At 49.0% G+C, this 15191-nt stretch overlaps 2 protein-coding genes across 2 annotated transcripts in view; both read right to left on the bottom strand.

Moving 5' to 3' along the window:
• Positions 1-9784, bottom strand: part of TMED8 (transmembrane p24 trafficking protein family member 8) — an 18985-nt gene extending 9201 nt beyond the window's left edge. Inside the window, exons 1-4 of the mRNA XM_035902091.1 lie at positions 9544-9784; positions 6948-7113; positions 5613-5767; positions 2843-4335 (exon numbers count right to left, since the gene is read on the bottom strand). Coding sequence (XP_035757984.1) covers positions 2843-2900 — 58 coding nt within the window. The 5' untranslated portion in view covers positions 2901-4335; positions 5613-5767; positions 6948-7113; positions 9544-9784. The remainder of the gene's footprint in view (positions 1-2842; positions 4336-5612; positions 5768-6947; positions 7114-9543) is intronic.
• A 2813-nt stretch (positions 9785-12597) lies between these two features.
• VIPAS39 (VPS33B interacting protein, apical-basolateral polarity regulator, spe-39 homolog) overlaps positions 12598-15191 on the bottom strand; it is a 13622-nt gene continuing 11028 nt past the window's right edge. Inside the window, exons 16-19 of the mRNA XM_009646580.2 lie at positions 14851-14937; positions 14214-14303; positions 13805-13909; positions 12598-13530 (exon numbers count right to left, since the gene is read on the bottom strand). Of these exons, the coding sequence (XP_009644875.1) occupies positions 13510-13530; positions 13805-13909; positions 14214-14303; positions 14851-14937 (303 nt within the window). The 3' untranslated portion in view covers positions 12598-13509. The remainder of the gene's footprint in view (positions 13531-13804; positions 13910-14213; positions 14304-14850; positions 14938-15191) is intronic.

Raw genomic sequence — 15191 nt, 5'->3', positions numbered from 1 at the left:
GGCCCATCCGCCTCTCCCTCCGCTTCCCTGCCCAGGAGTGCTTCAGGGCCAACGGCATCACCGGCCGCCGCCTCATCCTCGCGAACTGCTCCAACCTGCCCGCCATGGGCGTCACGGACCTCGGCCACATGCAGGTGCGGCCGGCTGCGGGTCCCGGGGCTTCCTCCTCAGCCCCTCGGGGCCCAGCGCTGACCCTTTCTGCTTGCAGGCAAGCTAGGCTATAGCCTGTGCGCGCGGGCAGCCTGAAACTGGACAACCAAATTTGTTCAGCCAAACGGTTCTATTTCTTGAGTCTTTTCAGGTATAAATCCGTAGGCAGCTGGAGATCGCAGACTTCCTCTCCTGTACCACAAGTGCATCAGAAGCACTTAGCCTTTCTTTAAGCCTATGTTGCTCCTCTTGCCCCATGAAACTGCTTTGCAAGATGCATGTGCCTTTATCGGATATCCCTCAGAATTCCTTTTCAGTAATTTTCCACTGACTGATTTGTAGAACTTCTAAAAATCTAGTCAGATTTAACCTGCAGCAATTGAGCGACCCATCTCAGCAGCAGAAGGGCAACTCCTTATTACTTCCTTGTTTTACACTTTGGTCTCTTCCTCATTTATAAACATGTAATTGCCTGGTCATTTTCCTTTCAAACCTACATCTTTTCTTTAACAAACACCGATAATTAAGCTAGCTAGACTGAAGTTCGGGGCTACAGCCTGGCCTTCCAAAGCTTCCTGAAGGTTCAGAACATAAGCAAGTTGACTTAAATTTCATTACCCTCCTTCCCTTCCCTAACGGAAACTGCAGAGGGACTCGAGGCTGCATTTACAGAGCCAAATTGTTTGTTTCGCATCATGATTTAAAGCTGCTTTCCCCAGAGGACACAAGGTAGAAGTTCAAATAACCAGGAAGAGAGAAAAATCTTTATGCTCCAATGACTGGAGTATGCACACTGTTTTATTCTAGAGGACCAACAAGCAATTTCACCACAGTTCTGTCTGGCTGCACAATCTTAACTGTTTGAAATGAAATATGCCACCAAAAACATGGACTAGTGCCATGACTTTGCCTGTTGTTTGGAGGAGAAGGCATCAAATAACAACGCTTAGTTTTTCAGGCAGCAGAGCCCTTCAAGAACATATCTAGTACAAGCAGATGCAGCCTTTGTAGTCACTGGCACTTACCAGAGATGGCAAGAATTTTGCAGGCTTTGTAAGCCTCACCCTCACATTGGGATATAGGGATTATGTATGGTGATAGTTTAACTGCTGAGCAACGCTAAGCCGCGGGTTAGAGATATCAGCTGTAACCCATTCCTCCTGCTGTAGAAACAAATTCCTCAGGGCTAGGATAAGTGACAGCCAGCATACTGCAGCAAGCTCAGAAACAAGACTCTCTCTGTAACATTTTCCAAAGCTTGCAAGTGAATTGGGAACATCTCACAGACCAGATGTTCCTGAAGGTCATGCCCTATCCTGCTAGTTTCTTGTGTTTGGGAGAACTTTACCCTGATAGAATCCAAGTGTGCAGAGCCCTGAGCAGGATGCAGCCCTTTGGGTCTTTCAGGAAGCATGTACTAGAGTAGGTGCAAAGTTAAGGCCATAATCCCAGGCACATCAGCTTCTCAACAAGAAATATTAATGAAAAGCTGTGAATGGTCGAAACCAAGATAGTTACTATAGAAATAAATGTGATAGCATCAGCTCAGTGAGATAGAAACTTTTTGCAATTTAGGGGAAATGGCAGTTTGGTAGAGAACTACACAGTGAATTATGTAGAAGCTATGCAACGTGAACAAGTGAAGTTACTGGTGGTTTTAATTCTACTGTATTACTGTATGTAATTTTACATATTAAAACCACTGAAGATACTAGTCTGGTGTTCTTCTGGTATCTCGCAGAGTAGGGTACTGCTCCTCATAGTTAAGCCAAAGTTGGGGGAAGGTTTTGAGCTAATGCTGGGAAAGATCAGTAACAGCTTGTGAATTGTATTTTGAAGCTTCAGCCAAATCAGAAGGTTACGCTCTCAGAAGTGACTTCAAAAATAATGGCAAGGCTCTGTTCACTGACAATTCCTGGTCCCACTGGCTCAGACATCCAGTCACCCATCATTTTCTTAATGAGCAATATGGCTTATTGGTTTAATTAGCTTTTATATTGACAGTATAACTTAGCAAACAGCAATGCTTTTGCATTAGGCAGAATCGACTCCAGCTTATTCACCCATAACTTGTTCGTTCTGCAAGTGCAAAGAGGAAAGCAGAGCTATTTGTGCCACTAAGAGACCAGATGTGATGCCATCCCCCCCAGTATATCTGGAGAATGAGCAGTCTGCTCTGCTTTTACAATGTCACATGGGGCTCATGGGTTCAGATCCCTATCGAGTTGCAACTTCAAGCGTGAAGCTGTTCCAAAATGCAGAGACCGAGTTCTTTTTCCTGCTGCTGTGACACAGAATGAATGGTAATAGATGTTGCCCCGTGAAATGAGAATTTCTGGTATTTTGTCTTGTATTTCAGGAGATTTCACGACACGTGCGAGAGTTGCTGGGGACGGAGGAGCCTCTCTTCAACAGATCCATTGCCCTCCCATACAGAGACAACATGGGTCTCTTCCTGGAGCGAAAGTCCCGATCCGGAAAAAAAGCAGATGCCCTCACTTTCTCACAGTTTATCCAAGAAGCAGGACTGGAGCCTTATACTACAGTTTCTCCTTTGCAACAAGCCCAGACTGGGGTAGCAGCAGACGCTCTCCTTGTACTGCAGGGCACCCAGAAGCAGGATTAGAGACTCACACTGCACTTCCACCTTTGTAAGAAGCCCAGCAGGGACAGCAGAATATACTGTGATTACCTTGCAGTTTGTCCAAGGAGGTACAGTTCCACCTGGTCTCAATTATAGAAAAGGCCATTGCAGCTCTCAGCCATTTGGTGACAGCAAATGCGTCCCCACATTGGCTCTTTTCTGCAATCCTTTGGTTGCTTCCAGGAACTAAGTGATGCAGAAGCTATAAATCAGTCTGTACCACTGTCTGTCTTTCAATTCTGCTTCACAGTTGATTAAAAAGACCAAAAAACAATCATAGGCATATTTTAATTACCAGTGATTGATAACTTCCTTGCAGCTCAAGTGAACAGGTTTCTCCCAGGCTTTCATGTCTGCAGACTGGGGTCACTGTAAGGCCCAGATGCAAGATAAATGGCAGGTACAATAAGTGATATACAGGTGTGGTGCCAGCAGCTGTTGGCAATCCTAATTAAGTGAGGGGCCTAGTTACAACAACAGAACTAATCTCTGGCTTCACCACAGAAACAATTTCCTGTGAAGCAAAACCAGGTAGTGGTTTATCACAGCAAACAGTACTGAAACACATGATAGATGACAGCAGGAAGTATAAGTGAATACTGTAAGATGAACTAGAGAATTTAGGGAATAAAAAATGCTTTGTTCTGGGTGGGTTTGGACAGAATATCCAGTTACCTCCTTTTTCCTTGAAAGAAGTATTGTGTAGTCTGTGGTGGTGGTGGGTTGCATTATCACCAGCAAGGAAGTATCAACAAGTGCTGATTAAAGCCTGGCTCAACAGAAAGAGTGCTCCTGACTAAATCATTACTATTTTGTCTGGCATCAACAGCTTCCTTGAGACACCCCATGGAAAAATTAAAAAAAAAAAAAAAAAAGGACTGGCCCCAATCCTGTTTATTTATTTATGTCAAAGCTGTAGCCACGCCCAAATAACTGTAATTTGGTTTCATAATTTAGTTTTCTATTGAAACTGCAACAAAAACCTAGTGAAATTGAAGCAGTTCATAGGCCAAGATGACTATGTAATACACAAATTCAGACCAAAATAAAGCACAACTCAGGCAGCCAAGGAGAAGCAAGTTTGCAGAGCAGCCTAGAGAGTGAAACTCATAGAAGCAAATGTGTACGTAGGGTTATTGGCTGGAATATTTTAAAGAATCCAAGAGCAAATAGTGCTGGTTCTTGCACCCCTCAGTCCCATGAGGTGGCTGGGATCTCAGCAAAGCATTCTGCCATGGGCTTTTTTATAGTTTACGAGGATTTAGAATCATAGCAGTTTCCTCTGGAATTCCTGAGAAAATGTCAGAAGCAACTGTGGAGAATGGAGACTTGTCATCTGCCATCACACCAGGCTCCACTACAGCTGCAGTAAGAAATGTCTTGGTGCTGTGATCAGCCCACATTGCTTTGTAGATCAATCTCCAAGGGATGCCTGGTATAGCAGAGCAAGATGGCACCAGACAAGCTCACTCTTATCTGGCAGCTGGCTATAGGGAGACTTTCTCAGCTCTGCAGCTGCCAGGTCAAACCAGGGGAAAGTTCTGGGAAGAGAAAACAAGTGGAAACATTTATGGGCAATAACAGTCTGAAGCAGCTTGCTAAGAATTTAACAAATAATGGTTTTCTTCATTTCAATGGTTTCAAAGTGTGCTAGGCATTACTCTGCCAGGCGGAGCAAAACAGCCTAATGGCTCTAGAACAATGCTGCACAAGCAGGAGTCCTTTCTCTCAAGCAGCATTCCCCTGACTTAACATCCTCAATAGCCCAGTCCATGAACTGCCACAAGTTCATTACCCGTAAGAACTGTCCTCTCTACGTATTTCCATAGGAATTTGTTTTTCTACATCAAATGCCCCAGTCCAGATTGCTGGCTTCAGACAACCCTGATAAGGAGTCAAAAGAGGAATCAGGGACAGAATGACTCGGGGATAATAGTTAGGTTATTTTCCCTGCAGGACAAACAAAATCAAATGTCAGTTGCCAGTGTGCACACAGGTGTGAAGAGATATTCTCATCTCCCACTCTTGTGAACAATTGCACTGGCAGTCAATCAGAGCTGGTTTATTTGAACTCTCTGATCTAGGATCATTTTAGGTGAGGGATGCTGAAATTAATAGTAACAAGTCTAGTATAGCTTGTATTTTCTGTAGTTCATTCTCATCGAGTAAACAGCAGTCCTCTACAGGCTGCCATGTAACCATTCAGCCATCGTGGCACAGTGAGCACCGTAGCTGCTTTAAGAGCAGTCAGCAATGTGAGAATTAGAAGGGCACGCAGAAGCATATAAGGAAATTATGATGGACAGAGATAGCAGCTGGTGATAGGAACAGCATGAGCATGGAAATAGAAAGTGCACCTGAGGGAAAAGAAAAATGTTTTGGACCATGTCCTTACTCGGAAAGTACATCTTGGCTCCTTCTCACTGATTTAGCCTAAGAGCCAGTACTGTCTCACGAAGGGAAATAGCAGCTCTTCAGAAACTGGTGGCAGGTAGATGCAAAGCAGTGCTCCTGAAAGAAAGAGTGACCCCCGGGGTGCTCATCAGAGAAACTGGTGAAGGAGACATATGCTGCCCCATTTTGCCCATCCACTTCCCATGCATGAACACTCCCTTCCATGCATGCTGTTTCCACTCTACAGCTTTAGCTGTACAGTGGCAGGATTTCTCCGGGAAGGTTTTTTTCCCCACACTGCTCTCCTAACTGAGAAAATTATTGCCAGCCCAGACCCAGCCTTGAGTCATACAGGCAGGGGACACACCGAGCACAACTCCTCAGATGAACTACTACCAAGTTTAAGCCAAAAAAGAGCTTTTACCTAGGGAACTGCAGGGGCACATTGCCTGCACAGCAGCAGGATCTCGCAGCAGGTCTGGGACCATCCCCTTTGCCCCCCACTCACTGGTAGGCTCCTGCCCAGGGCGCTGGTGCTGCGGTCTCATGATGGCACGGCGGCAAAGGATCAGCTTCCACCTGAGAGCAGAGGCAGCCCAGACGAGTGTCAAGGGAGAGGATGCGCCTGGAGAGCCCGGGCCACACTGTAGTGGAGCAGGTGCCCAGAGGCAGCAGTGGCCACACAGCATGGGTGGGATTGTGAGGTTTTAAGGTCCTGCATGAGGAAAACTCAGAGGAAGCCACAGGGGATACCCCACTGCACCATCCATGGCTGAGTCAGCAGTTGCTGGGATTCATCCAATTAGCGTTTCTTACAATGACTCCTTTCCAACAGCCATCTTAACCAGCTAGCAAGGTTCTTCCTATCTGATGGGTCCTTGTTACCTTGCGTTAAAGTTAACCCATGGGCCTTAACACTGCCAGTTGAGAGATGGCCACAGTAGGATTGTTAATTTTGCCATGTTTAAAAAAAAAAAAAAGGTGGGGGTGTGTATAAAAATCATCCCTTGCACTTTCTTCCCCAGTGTGCGTAGGTCATACCACAACTGCAGCAGCACAGGAACCTGTTGAGGTCCAGGTCCCTCTGCACTGCAGACAGATTCCCTCAAGCAAGGTCTCTCTTTTTCTCTCCTCTCCAGCTGGATCCCCACTGCTTGTCTGCCCTCCCTCAGCCCTGCAAGCAACAGCCAGCACCACCCAGGTTTAGCTGATGGGAAGAAACTGGGCTTAGCTGGGAAGGAGGAGGAAGCAATTATCCTTTGCAGGATCTGCAAACCTTTTACTAGTAAACAGTCTGGCCCACAGCATGAAGAGCAGCATCACATTTGGCCCCTCACTGGTCACCTCAGCAGAAGGCCAGGACTAGCCTGACCACAGGGGCTGGGCACCCCCAGGGGTCAAGAGCAGGGGGTACAGGGCATACCCCTGCACTCAGAGCCCTCGGGAGAGCTACAGCAGCAGCTTAAAGTGAAATGTGATGCACTAGGTTTGCTTTTTTGATGGTAGGACTGCAGGCTGCTTCTTTGCACCTTGTTTCCTGCACTGCCTCACAACATCTTGCAGCAATAATCAGAGGCCCTGCCAGGAGCAGGGTTTCAATGCCAGCATTGTATTTGATCTGGAGCTCCCTTGACTCCTTTTGATTATGTTTTCAGGCTTATAGCCACAAAGGCTACAACTTCCTCTAGACGAACAGAAAGCTGAAACTCTAAAGTGTTCCTGTGATTTTAGCAGTTGGGGACTTGGGGAAGTGACCAACCTTGACAAGGTTTGCAATGACGTTTCACAATAAAATTGTGAGAGGCAATAAGAGCTGTGGTCCTGCGCAGCTCTGGCTCGGCCAGAGCATGCATGCTGTGCTTGCCCTGTGAGGTCCCAAATGATGGCAGCATGTCCAGGCTCTGAAGCGACATGGTCCATTTTACCTGAGGAGGGGGACGGCAGTGACAAGGCTGTACACAACGCAGGGTTTCTGGATGGCAGGCTGAACGACGGAGCAGACAGACAGCATGTGCGACAGGAGGCAGCAGAGGAATGCAATGTCCGCCCAGGCCACCAGCTGAGAGTTGTTGTAAAAGCACACGAGCCCCTGCTTCTGCAGGTCTGCTGCAAGAAGCAAGTAGGAAGGGACTCAAGAGCCCACAGAACCAGCACAGGTGACCGACCAGCACCTCTGGGCACCGGCAGTGCGGTTACCTGTGCTCTGCCACATGCAGGTGAAAGAAAAACTGCTGGTCCCAGACTGGGACCGCTGGCTGCCTGCCTGAAGTGGCACAGAGGGACTTTGGCTGCTGCCCATCACCATTCCCACGTGGCAAAGGGCAGCAGCAGGGTGACACAGAGCAGGCAGGCCCTCTGCCAGGAATGAACATGCAGAGAGCTCAGCTGCCTGGCCCTGGTTCACACAGGCTGATTTAAAGCCTCTAGCGGAAACGGCCGAGCCTTAGGATCTGGCTAATTTTCAAGATCTATAAAAAGCCATTTAATAATCCCTGCTTCCTCTCTGCCTTGAGATGATTAGAAAGAGGATTTTATTGTTCCAAGAATCTCCCTGGAGGACCCTTCTCCCCACTTGTCTTGTTTTATGTAAGAGTTTACGGGGCAGTTGACAGTTTGTATGCAAACAGTTGCTGTAAGGCTGCAGGCTGATCGTCTCTCCTGGCTGGGCATTCAGAGCCCAGCGGGAAGCTTGTCTGCTACAACTGACCCTGCAGCAAGGAAACAAGGAGAGGGATGTCTCCATTTCAGCACTGCTGCTCATCTGGGAAGACGTTTTCTGTGTTGGGTGAGTATTTAACAACCTGGAGTCTCAGTCACCGACCAGGCTCTTGGCAAACGACAAGGAGAATTTTGAAGAGCCACAAAAATGTGCGGGACTAAACTAAAACGGGCCTTAAACCAGCCAGCGTTCAAAGAACAGGGTTAATGTCTCTACCACACTCAGGTGGGACCGGTAAAAAAAAGCAAACAACTAAATTAACGTTTGGTGGACAGTGGGTTTCCAACCAAATAAAGATCTTTTCTACAACAGCATCCTCTGCTTTCCAATAAAAAACCTGGAGTTTCCATACCTTCAATATTTTCGGCAGAAAACCATTATTTAGTGAGTTCTGCCTGAAGTGCTATGAAAAAAGTCCACATAAGTGGAGTCCCACTTTCAGGTCCAGGCTGAGGAGCACTTACCCAGGCTCTCAGAAACACAGATACTGGGGTGCAGAGCCCAGCTCAGTGTCAGGAGCACTCAGACCAGCTGCTTCCCAAGGCAGCCCCCACCAATAATCCCAACCTTTGGGCCGTGGCTGTCCCCCAAGGGAGTCGCCAAACCCTTCTCAGTCCCACTCTGCCTGGGGAAGCAGAGAAGCTTGCATCAGCCAGCATGAGCCATGGTTTCCTCAGACCACGTGCGGTCCTACCCTTCCAGGCAGGTTCCCATGCCATGTGTAGAGATGGCACATCCCAGCCCCACTCCTTGCATCCAGCTCAACTCATGCCCCAGCTCTCCAATGGGCTTGCCAGAGAGGCAGAGGCTGATGGCTGCAGCCTGGCGTGCACAGCACCCATGGGGTCTGGGGCTAGACCCCGGGGAGCATGGCATCCCCATCCCAAAACACACCACCCATGCTGAGGCTAACTGGTCGCTAACTGTAAAGCAGCTCAGCAATTAAGAGTTGATACCTGGCAGACACATGGACCCCCGTGATGGCCAAGCTCAGGGACAAGTCAGCACAAGGAGGGTAGACTTGTGACAGCAGAGGCAGCTGCTGAGAAGGGATGTGGGACAGGACATGCTAGTGGAGGACGACTGGCTCATTATAAATCATACAGATGTGTGGCAGGAACAAGTCACAAGCATTGGGCACTACAAGGTTTCTGGGATGAAACCCTGATTTGGTGCTAGAGATAATCTCCATTCCCTGGTTTTCTCAGGGGAAAATTAGTCTGAGTGATGTTAGACTGACTGACGGAGAGTTTACACAAATGCAGATGATCAGTAACCAACAACCATGGGTATAAACAGTAGGTGAGTTTTTAATCACGCAGAACCAGGTAAAAAGCTAACAGACTATAGCATTGGGTAGGAACACCTATATAATGCTTAACTTCATACAGAGCTGGTGTGAACCACACAAGAAACTCCCGATAGAGACCAGCCACCTTCCCCAGTCCTCCCAGTGACACGTTCATGCTGTTTAGACCAGCACCAGAATGACCAGTGATGTGCCTGTGTCACATTTTATCTCAGTGAAGATGCAGTCGTTTGGGAAGAGCTTGGCACATCAAGGTTTCTCTCTGATGTGACTATGTCACCCAGCCAGCACATTTTACCAGCAGTGAGGAGCTCACTTCCGCTTTACCTGAGGTCACGGAGAAGTTTGCAGAAGACAATGGCATGGGTACACGTGTTCACTGCCAGCCTCTTGCAGCGCCTTGTCAGATGCATCAAAGCCTCCTCACCTTCTACTACTTCATCAGCCTGAGAGGAGTTGAAAGGCTCTGTAACGTCGCACATCTTCTCAGGGTTCAGCCCTTCTTAGGGTTTCTCCTTACTGACATGGCACCTGGGAAAGTGGCTGGTCCCCACGTACAACACAGCCACCGAGAACAAGATGCATCAGTGGACGTCTGAATCTGTGCTTTCTCTGACGCTACATTTTTCTATTACACAAGTCCCAGCTGGACTTTAAAGCCCAGCCACTCACAAGCTGCTGGCACAGCGCTCGGCACAGACTTCACTGGAGCTGCTCCTGGGCTGGAAGTAATGAGAAAATCAGACCCTTCAGCAAGTGGTTCAGTTTTCCAGTTCAAAGCTATTATTTCATTCGCCCTCAGCTTTCCTAGGCCAACACTGTGCCTCCTGCCCTCCCTGGCTGAGCAGCCTCTCAGCTCCTTCTCCCTGCATGCATTTGCTGTGAAGTCCCCATGTGGTGGCACAGCCACCTCAGCAGCATCCAGGTGTGGAAACCCTTGCCCAGGACCTGCATTATTGCTTGAATAGACCTGCAGGGATGCTTTCAGGGGTACAAGGCAATCGTCACAACAACAGTGACTATGACTAGCCCAGAAAGCTCTGAACACCAGAGCAGCTGGTTCCCTCCTTTGCTACGGAGATGGTGTTTCAGCCAGCAAAGGTGCTGGGGATTTAGAGGTGACCGGAGCAGCACCTCCCAGCCCTGCCTGCTTCAGCAGAGGACGGCTTGGTGCACCATTTAGCCTGACATGAGGCAAACGTACAGTGCTTTTGGCCAAAGCAGGATGATGCTGAGCTATCTGAATTACTTGTGTCCCCTGACAGAACCCAGAGCACGCTTCAGTGTATAACAAACCTGCACTGGAAACGGAGAGAGGCAAAAACCAGCCTGTTCCCTAAGGCTCTCTGCAGCTCACCCAACTCCAGCACGGCTCCCAAGAGGTGAGAGGCACCGGCTGGGCCGAAACACCCTCAGCCAAGCTCATCAGGAACAAAAATGACCCCATGCCCCATCATAAGTTGTGGGAGTCCTGTCTTGCACTGCTCACCCCCTGCAGCCAGCTGGTGCCCATGGGACCATGGTCGGTGCAAGGAACAAGGATGGCCTGACCGAGGCCCCCAAGTTTCCACCTGCTCAGGTCCTGTCCTGGTTCATGTCCCATGATGGTGTGGCAGGGACCAGCCCTACCTGCATGGGCAGCAAGCCCGGACCCCTGGGGGGGGCCCAGCCAGCCCAGCCTCAGCACTGGCACTGTGAGCACCGGTTACTGGAGAATTGCACTGTTTCACCCAGGGAAGCTGGGAGCCCAGGCTTTCCTAGAGCCACCACAGCATGCCCCAGAGCACAGAAGAAAGCAGGAATCAGTTGTGGGGGAGGACCACCTTCACTGCAGCAGTCTCTGTTGTTTTTCTGCTGGGTACAGCTGTGCCACCCCAAGAGCCAGCAGCTAGGTTAGCATGAAAAAACTAAGAGGGCAGGAGTTGAACATGTTTCTGTATCGGCTCCTGCCCACACGTGTCCATGGGGAAAAGATGAGTTGAATTTCCAAAGAAAGCAAAAAAAAAAAAAAAGCAGGTACATGCCAAAAGCACACAGGGCCTAGGACAGGTATTAAAGAGGAAATCTGTATCCCGCTGAGGCTGTCTCAAAATCATCCACATCAGCTGGGCAGTGCCTGCCATGTTGCTAAAAAAAAAAATAAAATTCAACCAAACCCACCAGCTCTACGTAATTTTAGGTTTACTACTTATATAATCCCCAGCCATAAGACACATTTCCCTGGAAACCCTCATCTTCCTGCCCACATGGAGTAGTCATGGGTAGCCTGTGAGCTGTGGCCTCAGAGGAACCCAGGAATAACTGTTGGGGCTCCCAATCAGACACTTACACCAGCCACGGTATCCCAGTGCTCTGGAAGGTGCCCACAAAGCCAGTAACCAGCTTCTGGTACTGGGATGTGAGGAACAATTAAATCACTAACTCCATCCCACGTGGCATGTCAGGATTTTCTGTTACGAGTGGTCCTGTCTTGCTCAGGACCTTGGCAGCGCCAATACCCACAGGTCCAAAGCACTGCATGTGGCACGCCAAGGTCAGGGCATCAGTAGGCATCCTGGGTTGCCTTAGGATGAAAGTTGCCAGCAGGTTAAGGAGGTGATCCTACCTCTCTAAATCCAGAGTGCCATGTCCAGTTCTGGGCTCCTCAGTACAAAAGAGACGTGGACATACTGGAGTGAGTCTAGCAATGGGCCCCTAAGATACTGGAGCATCTCTCATATGAGGAGAGGCTGAGAGCTACACTGTTCAACCTGGAGAAGGCTCAACAAGAGGCAGTGAGCACAAACTGAAACGTGAGAGTCCATCTAAAGACAAGAAAACACCTTTTTACTGGGAGGGTAGTCAAATTCAGGAACAGGTTGCCCAGAGAAGCTGAGTCGTCTCCAGCTGTGGAAATACTGAAAACCCAAATAGACACACTCCTGGTCTGCCTGTCCAGATGACCCTGCTTGAGCAGGACTAGACTAGATGATCAAGAGGTCCCTTCCAACCCAAACGATTCTGTGAGGAAAAAAAAAAACAAACAAACAACAAACACCAACATAAAAAAAATGGAGAGTGCACAGTGCAGCAGGGGGGGCTGGAACCCAAATCTGCCCTCAGACTGGTACATCACTACATATAACCTTCACCTTTGGGTGACCACCCCTGCAACAGCAAACTCTCCTATAACATTAAAATTAATTCAGCTGTGCTGATGGCATTGAAGGTGAAACAGAGTACTGCTGCAAGCAAAGCCACTCTATGGTGACATGCACTGTGCTTTTCAGGACATGAGAAAACACCCTGTATACACACTTTGTGGGAGGTGTGATAAATTGCTCAGGATTAGCACACAGAGTGACAAAGTGCTCAGCGTGGGAAGGAATTAAATAGCCCAAGGAGAAAGAGACAGCTTTATTTAAGGAATTGAAGTGAGGTCTGGAAGGATGAAGCCAGCAGTTGCCTGAGGAGCTGTGTTTCTGAGAAAGTGCAATTCAATCCTTCCTGGCATAACACTCTCAGAGAAAAGAGCTGCTGGGGCCAGCATGTTTGTGCCAACTGAGACAGGTCCCTCCCTGCTCTCCATCCAACCCAGCAGGGCTCTGACCAGTTCTACACTAGGTGCCTGTTCTTCCCCGATAAAGGAATCTTCCAAGAGCTGCAGAGTGCCAGCACAAGGATACTGGTAGAGGCTGCTGTCCTGGGTCTTTGCAGGAGTTCATACAACACCTCTTTTCCTAGGGTGAGCCAGAATAAACCAACAAAAAAAAAAAAAAAGCTTTAAGGTGCAGCTGGTCCTTTCCCCCAACACACTCTGATGCAGGGAGAACACAGTCCACTAGGCTTTACTCCAGCCACAGCCATGAGCGGTGATGCCCAAGCCAGCTTGAGTGTTACAGGGACTGGTCAGCACTGTCTGGTGGAGAGACCCATGAGTGTGACTGACCTGTTCCTCTTGTGAGAATAAGCCCAGGCACCACCCAGAGCAAACGTAACCTTGCTGTGCCCAGCAACTTCCCTCCATAAACAAAAGCAATGCCTGGCTTACAGTTAAGTCAAAGAGAATCAGATTCCAAAAAGAATCAGCCCTGGTGGATTGGTACCATGGTTTCGCTGGCTACATTGGAGCAGCTGCTTTCAACCAGCCTGAATGCCACTGTCCGACAAGCCACGGGCACCCACTGTCACTGACTGACGAACGTTGATCATGCAATGAGTAGTAACAGAGTTGCTCTGTTGGCACTGGACTGGGTTTTGAAGTTTCCTCTTTCACTGACAAGGCGAAGGCCAAGCAGGCTGCTTCACAGGTGCTCAGTTCTTCCATCGGATTTGCTAAAAGACAGAACGAGACATGATGAACATCAGCACTGAACACAGATCCCTCAGGGGCCAAGTTAGTGAGTCGCAATCCCTGACAAGAACAACTACGGCCAGAGAGTGCTATTTCTATCAGTTTCACCCTTCATTCCTACACTGAATGCAACCCCAAACATAAGATTAGCTTCCCAGCAGGGATAAAAAGAATGGAGGGCAGCCACCGCCCTTACACCTAATCTATGACCATTTCCAATGAGAGTCTCTGGAAGAGAAAGTAGGTGTTTCTTACCATGTTGTTGAGAATGCTGTTTATCTTCTCTTCGTCTGCAGAGCCTCGCTCCACCTTGCATTTATATGCTGTCAGCTGGATGCGATCCTTTAGATCCCTGTACGTCTAGATAAACAACAAAACCAGCACCCAGCCAAGTAAGGACACTTCATAGTTAGATGGTGCCCTGCAGATAAGCAGGGCAACTCTTCAATCCCCCCTCAAGTTCCCACCACAGCAGAATTCCACAGCACAAGTGCTAGGAGCCACTCTCCTGGCTCACTGGGAACCATATTGCTGCTCCCAGGCCACAGGGATAAACAACCCCCACCAGGCACACGAGAGCGGTGGCACAGGGCAGAGCACATGAAAGCTAGGGATGAAAAGCAGGCTCTTGTCCCACCTCTTCACATACACAGCAGGGACCTACCTCAATGACAACATCATGGCACTTGTATTTGGTGGCGAGGTTCAACCGTGTCTCCACATCCTCCACCAGGCGCACGTATGCCTGCAGCACCTGCGAGTGAAGGCGGGGAGCGTCTCAGCTCCCTTCTGCAGGTACCTCCTGCCTCGTTCTCTCACCCCAGTCACAAAACCTTTCAAGGCTGTTGGTCACACAGACTTGACCCCTTCCTTCCTAATGCAACAAGTGATCAGGACAAGACTGCTCAGGACCCCAGAGGCAGTAAAGCTTTGCTCACAAAGCTCAGAGTCCTGGGCTACCTCATTCCTATGGATCAGGTTAACCATTGCCAGTCAGATTAAGCGTAAGAAAAGTTAACGTAGCAAACAAAGGTGGCAATGCACTGGGGGGAGAGAGCTCCCAGATGACTCTAGGCCCACTGTCCCTCTTGCAGTTAGACCTAGGACCCAGCCCTCACTACCACCCACGCTTGCTGTTGATGCATGGGTCACTCAGCTGAGTGCTGTGCCCACCTGGCAGAGCCATCAGCTCAGCAAACTGTTCTCCCACTCCCAGATAGGAAGCAGCTCACTTGGGGAATCATTCACACCCCAAATCCCAACAAAGAGCAGGATGATATAAGCAGCACTTACTCACTCACCTGCACAGGAGCATTGTTCCTCTGCAAGATCTCCACCACCCGGTGGAAGCCGATAGGTGCCTTCTTCTTGGTATAGCCCAGCCAGTTCTGAAATGAGAGCCAAACCTTATGTTAATCCTAAAGAGCAGCCCCTTCCAGACACAAGAGGATGTTTTTCCCCAGTGCCAGCAACATATGCCACCAGCCACCACATGCACCACTGGCAGAGCCCTTCATGCAGTGGCTGGGTGCAGGTTGGCTGTGAACCCTTTGGTAACAGAGCACGAGGCAGGCCCAGCACAGGTCTTAGGCCGGGAGATGAGCAACATACTGCAACAGCCTGCAGCAGAGGTGCTGGGTCC

This window comes from Egretta garzetta, unplaced genomic scaffold, assembly GCF_000687185.1.
Source record: "Egretta garzetta isolate BGI_Z169 unplaced genomic scaffold, ASM68718v1 scaffold79, whole genome shotgun sequence".
Classification (NCBI taxonomy): Eukaryota; Metazoa; Chordata; class Aves; order Pelecaniformes; family Ardeidae; genus Egretta; species Egretta garzetta.
This window is presented reverse-complemented; position numbering and strand designations above follow the sequence as displayed.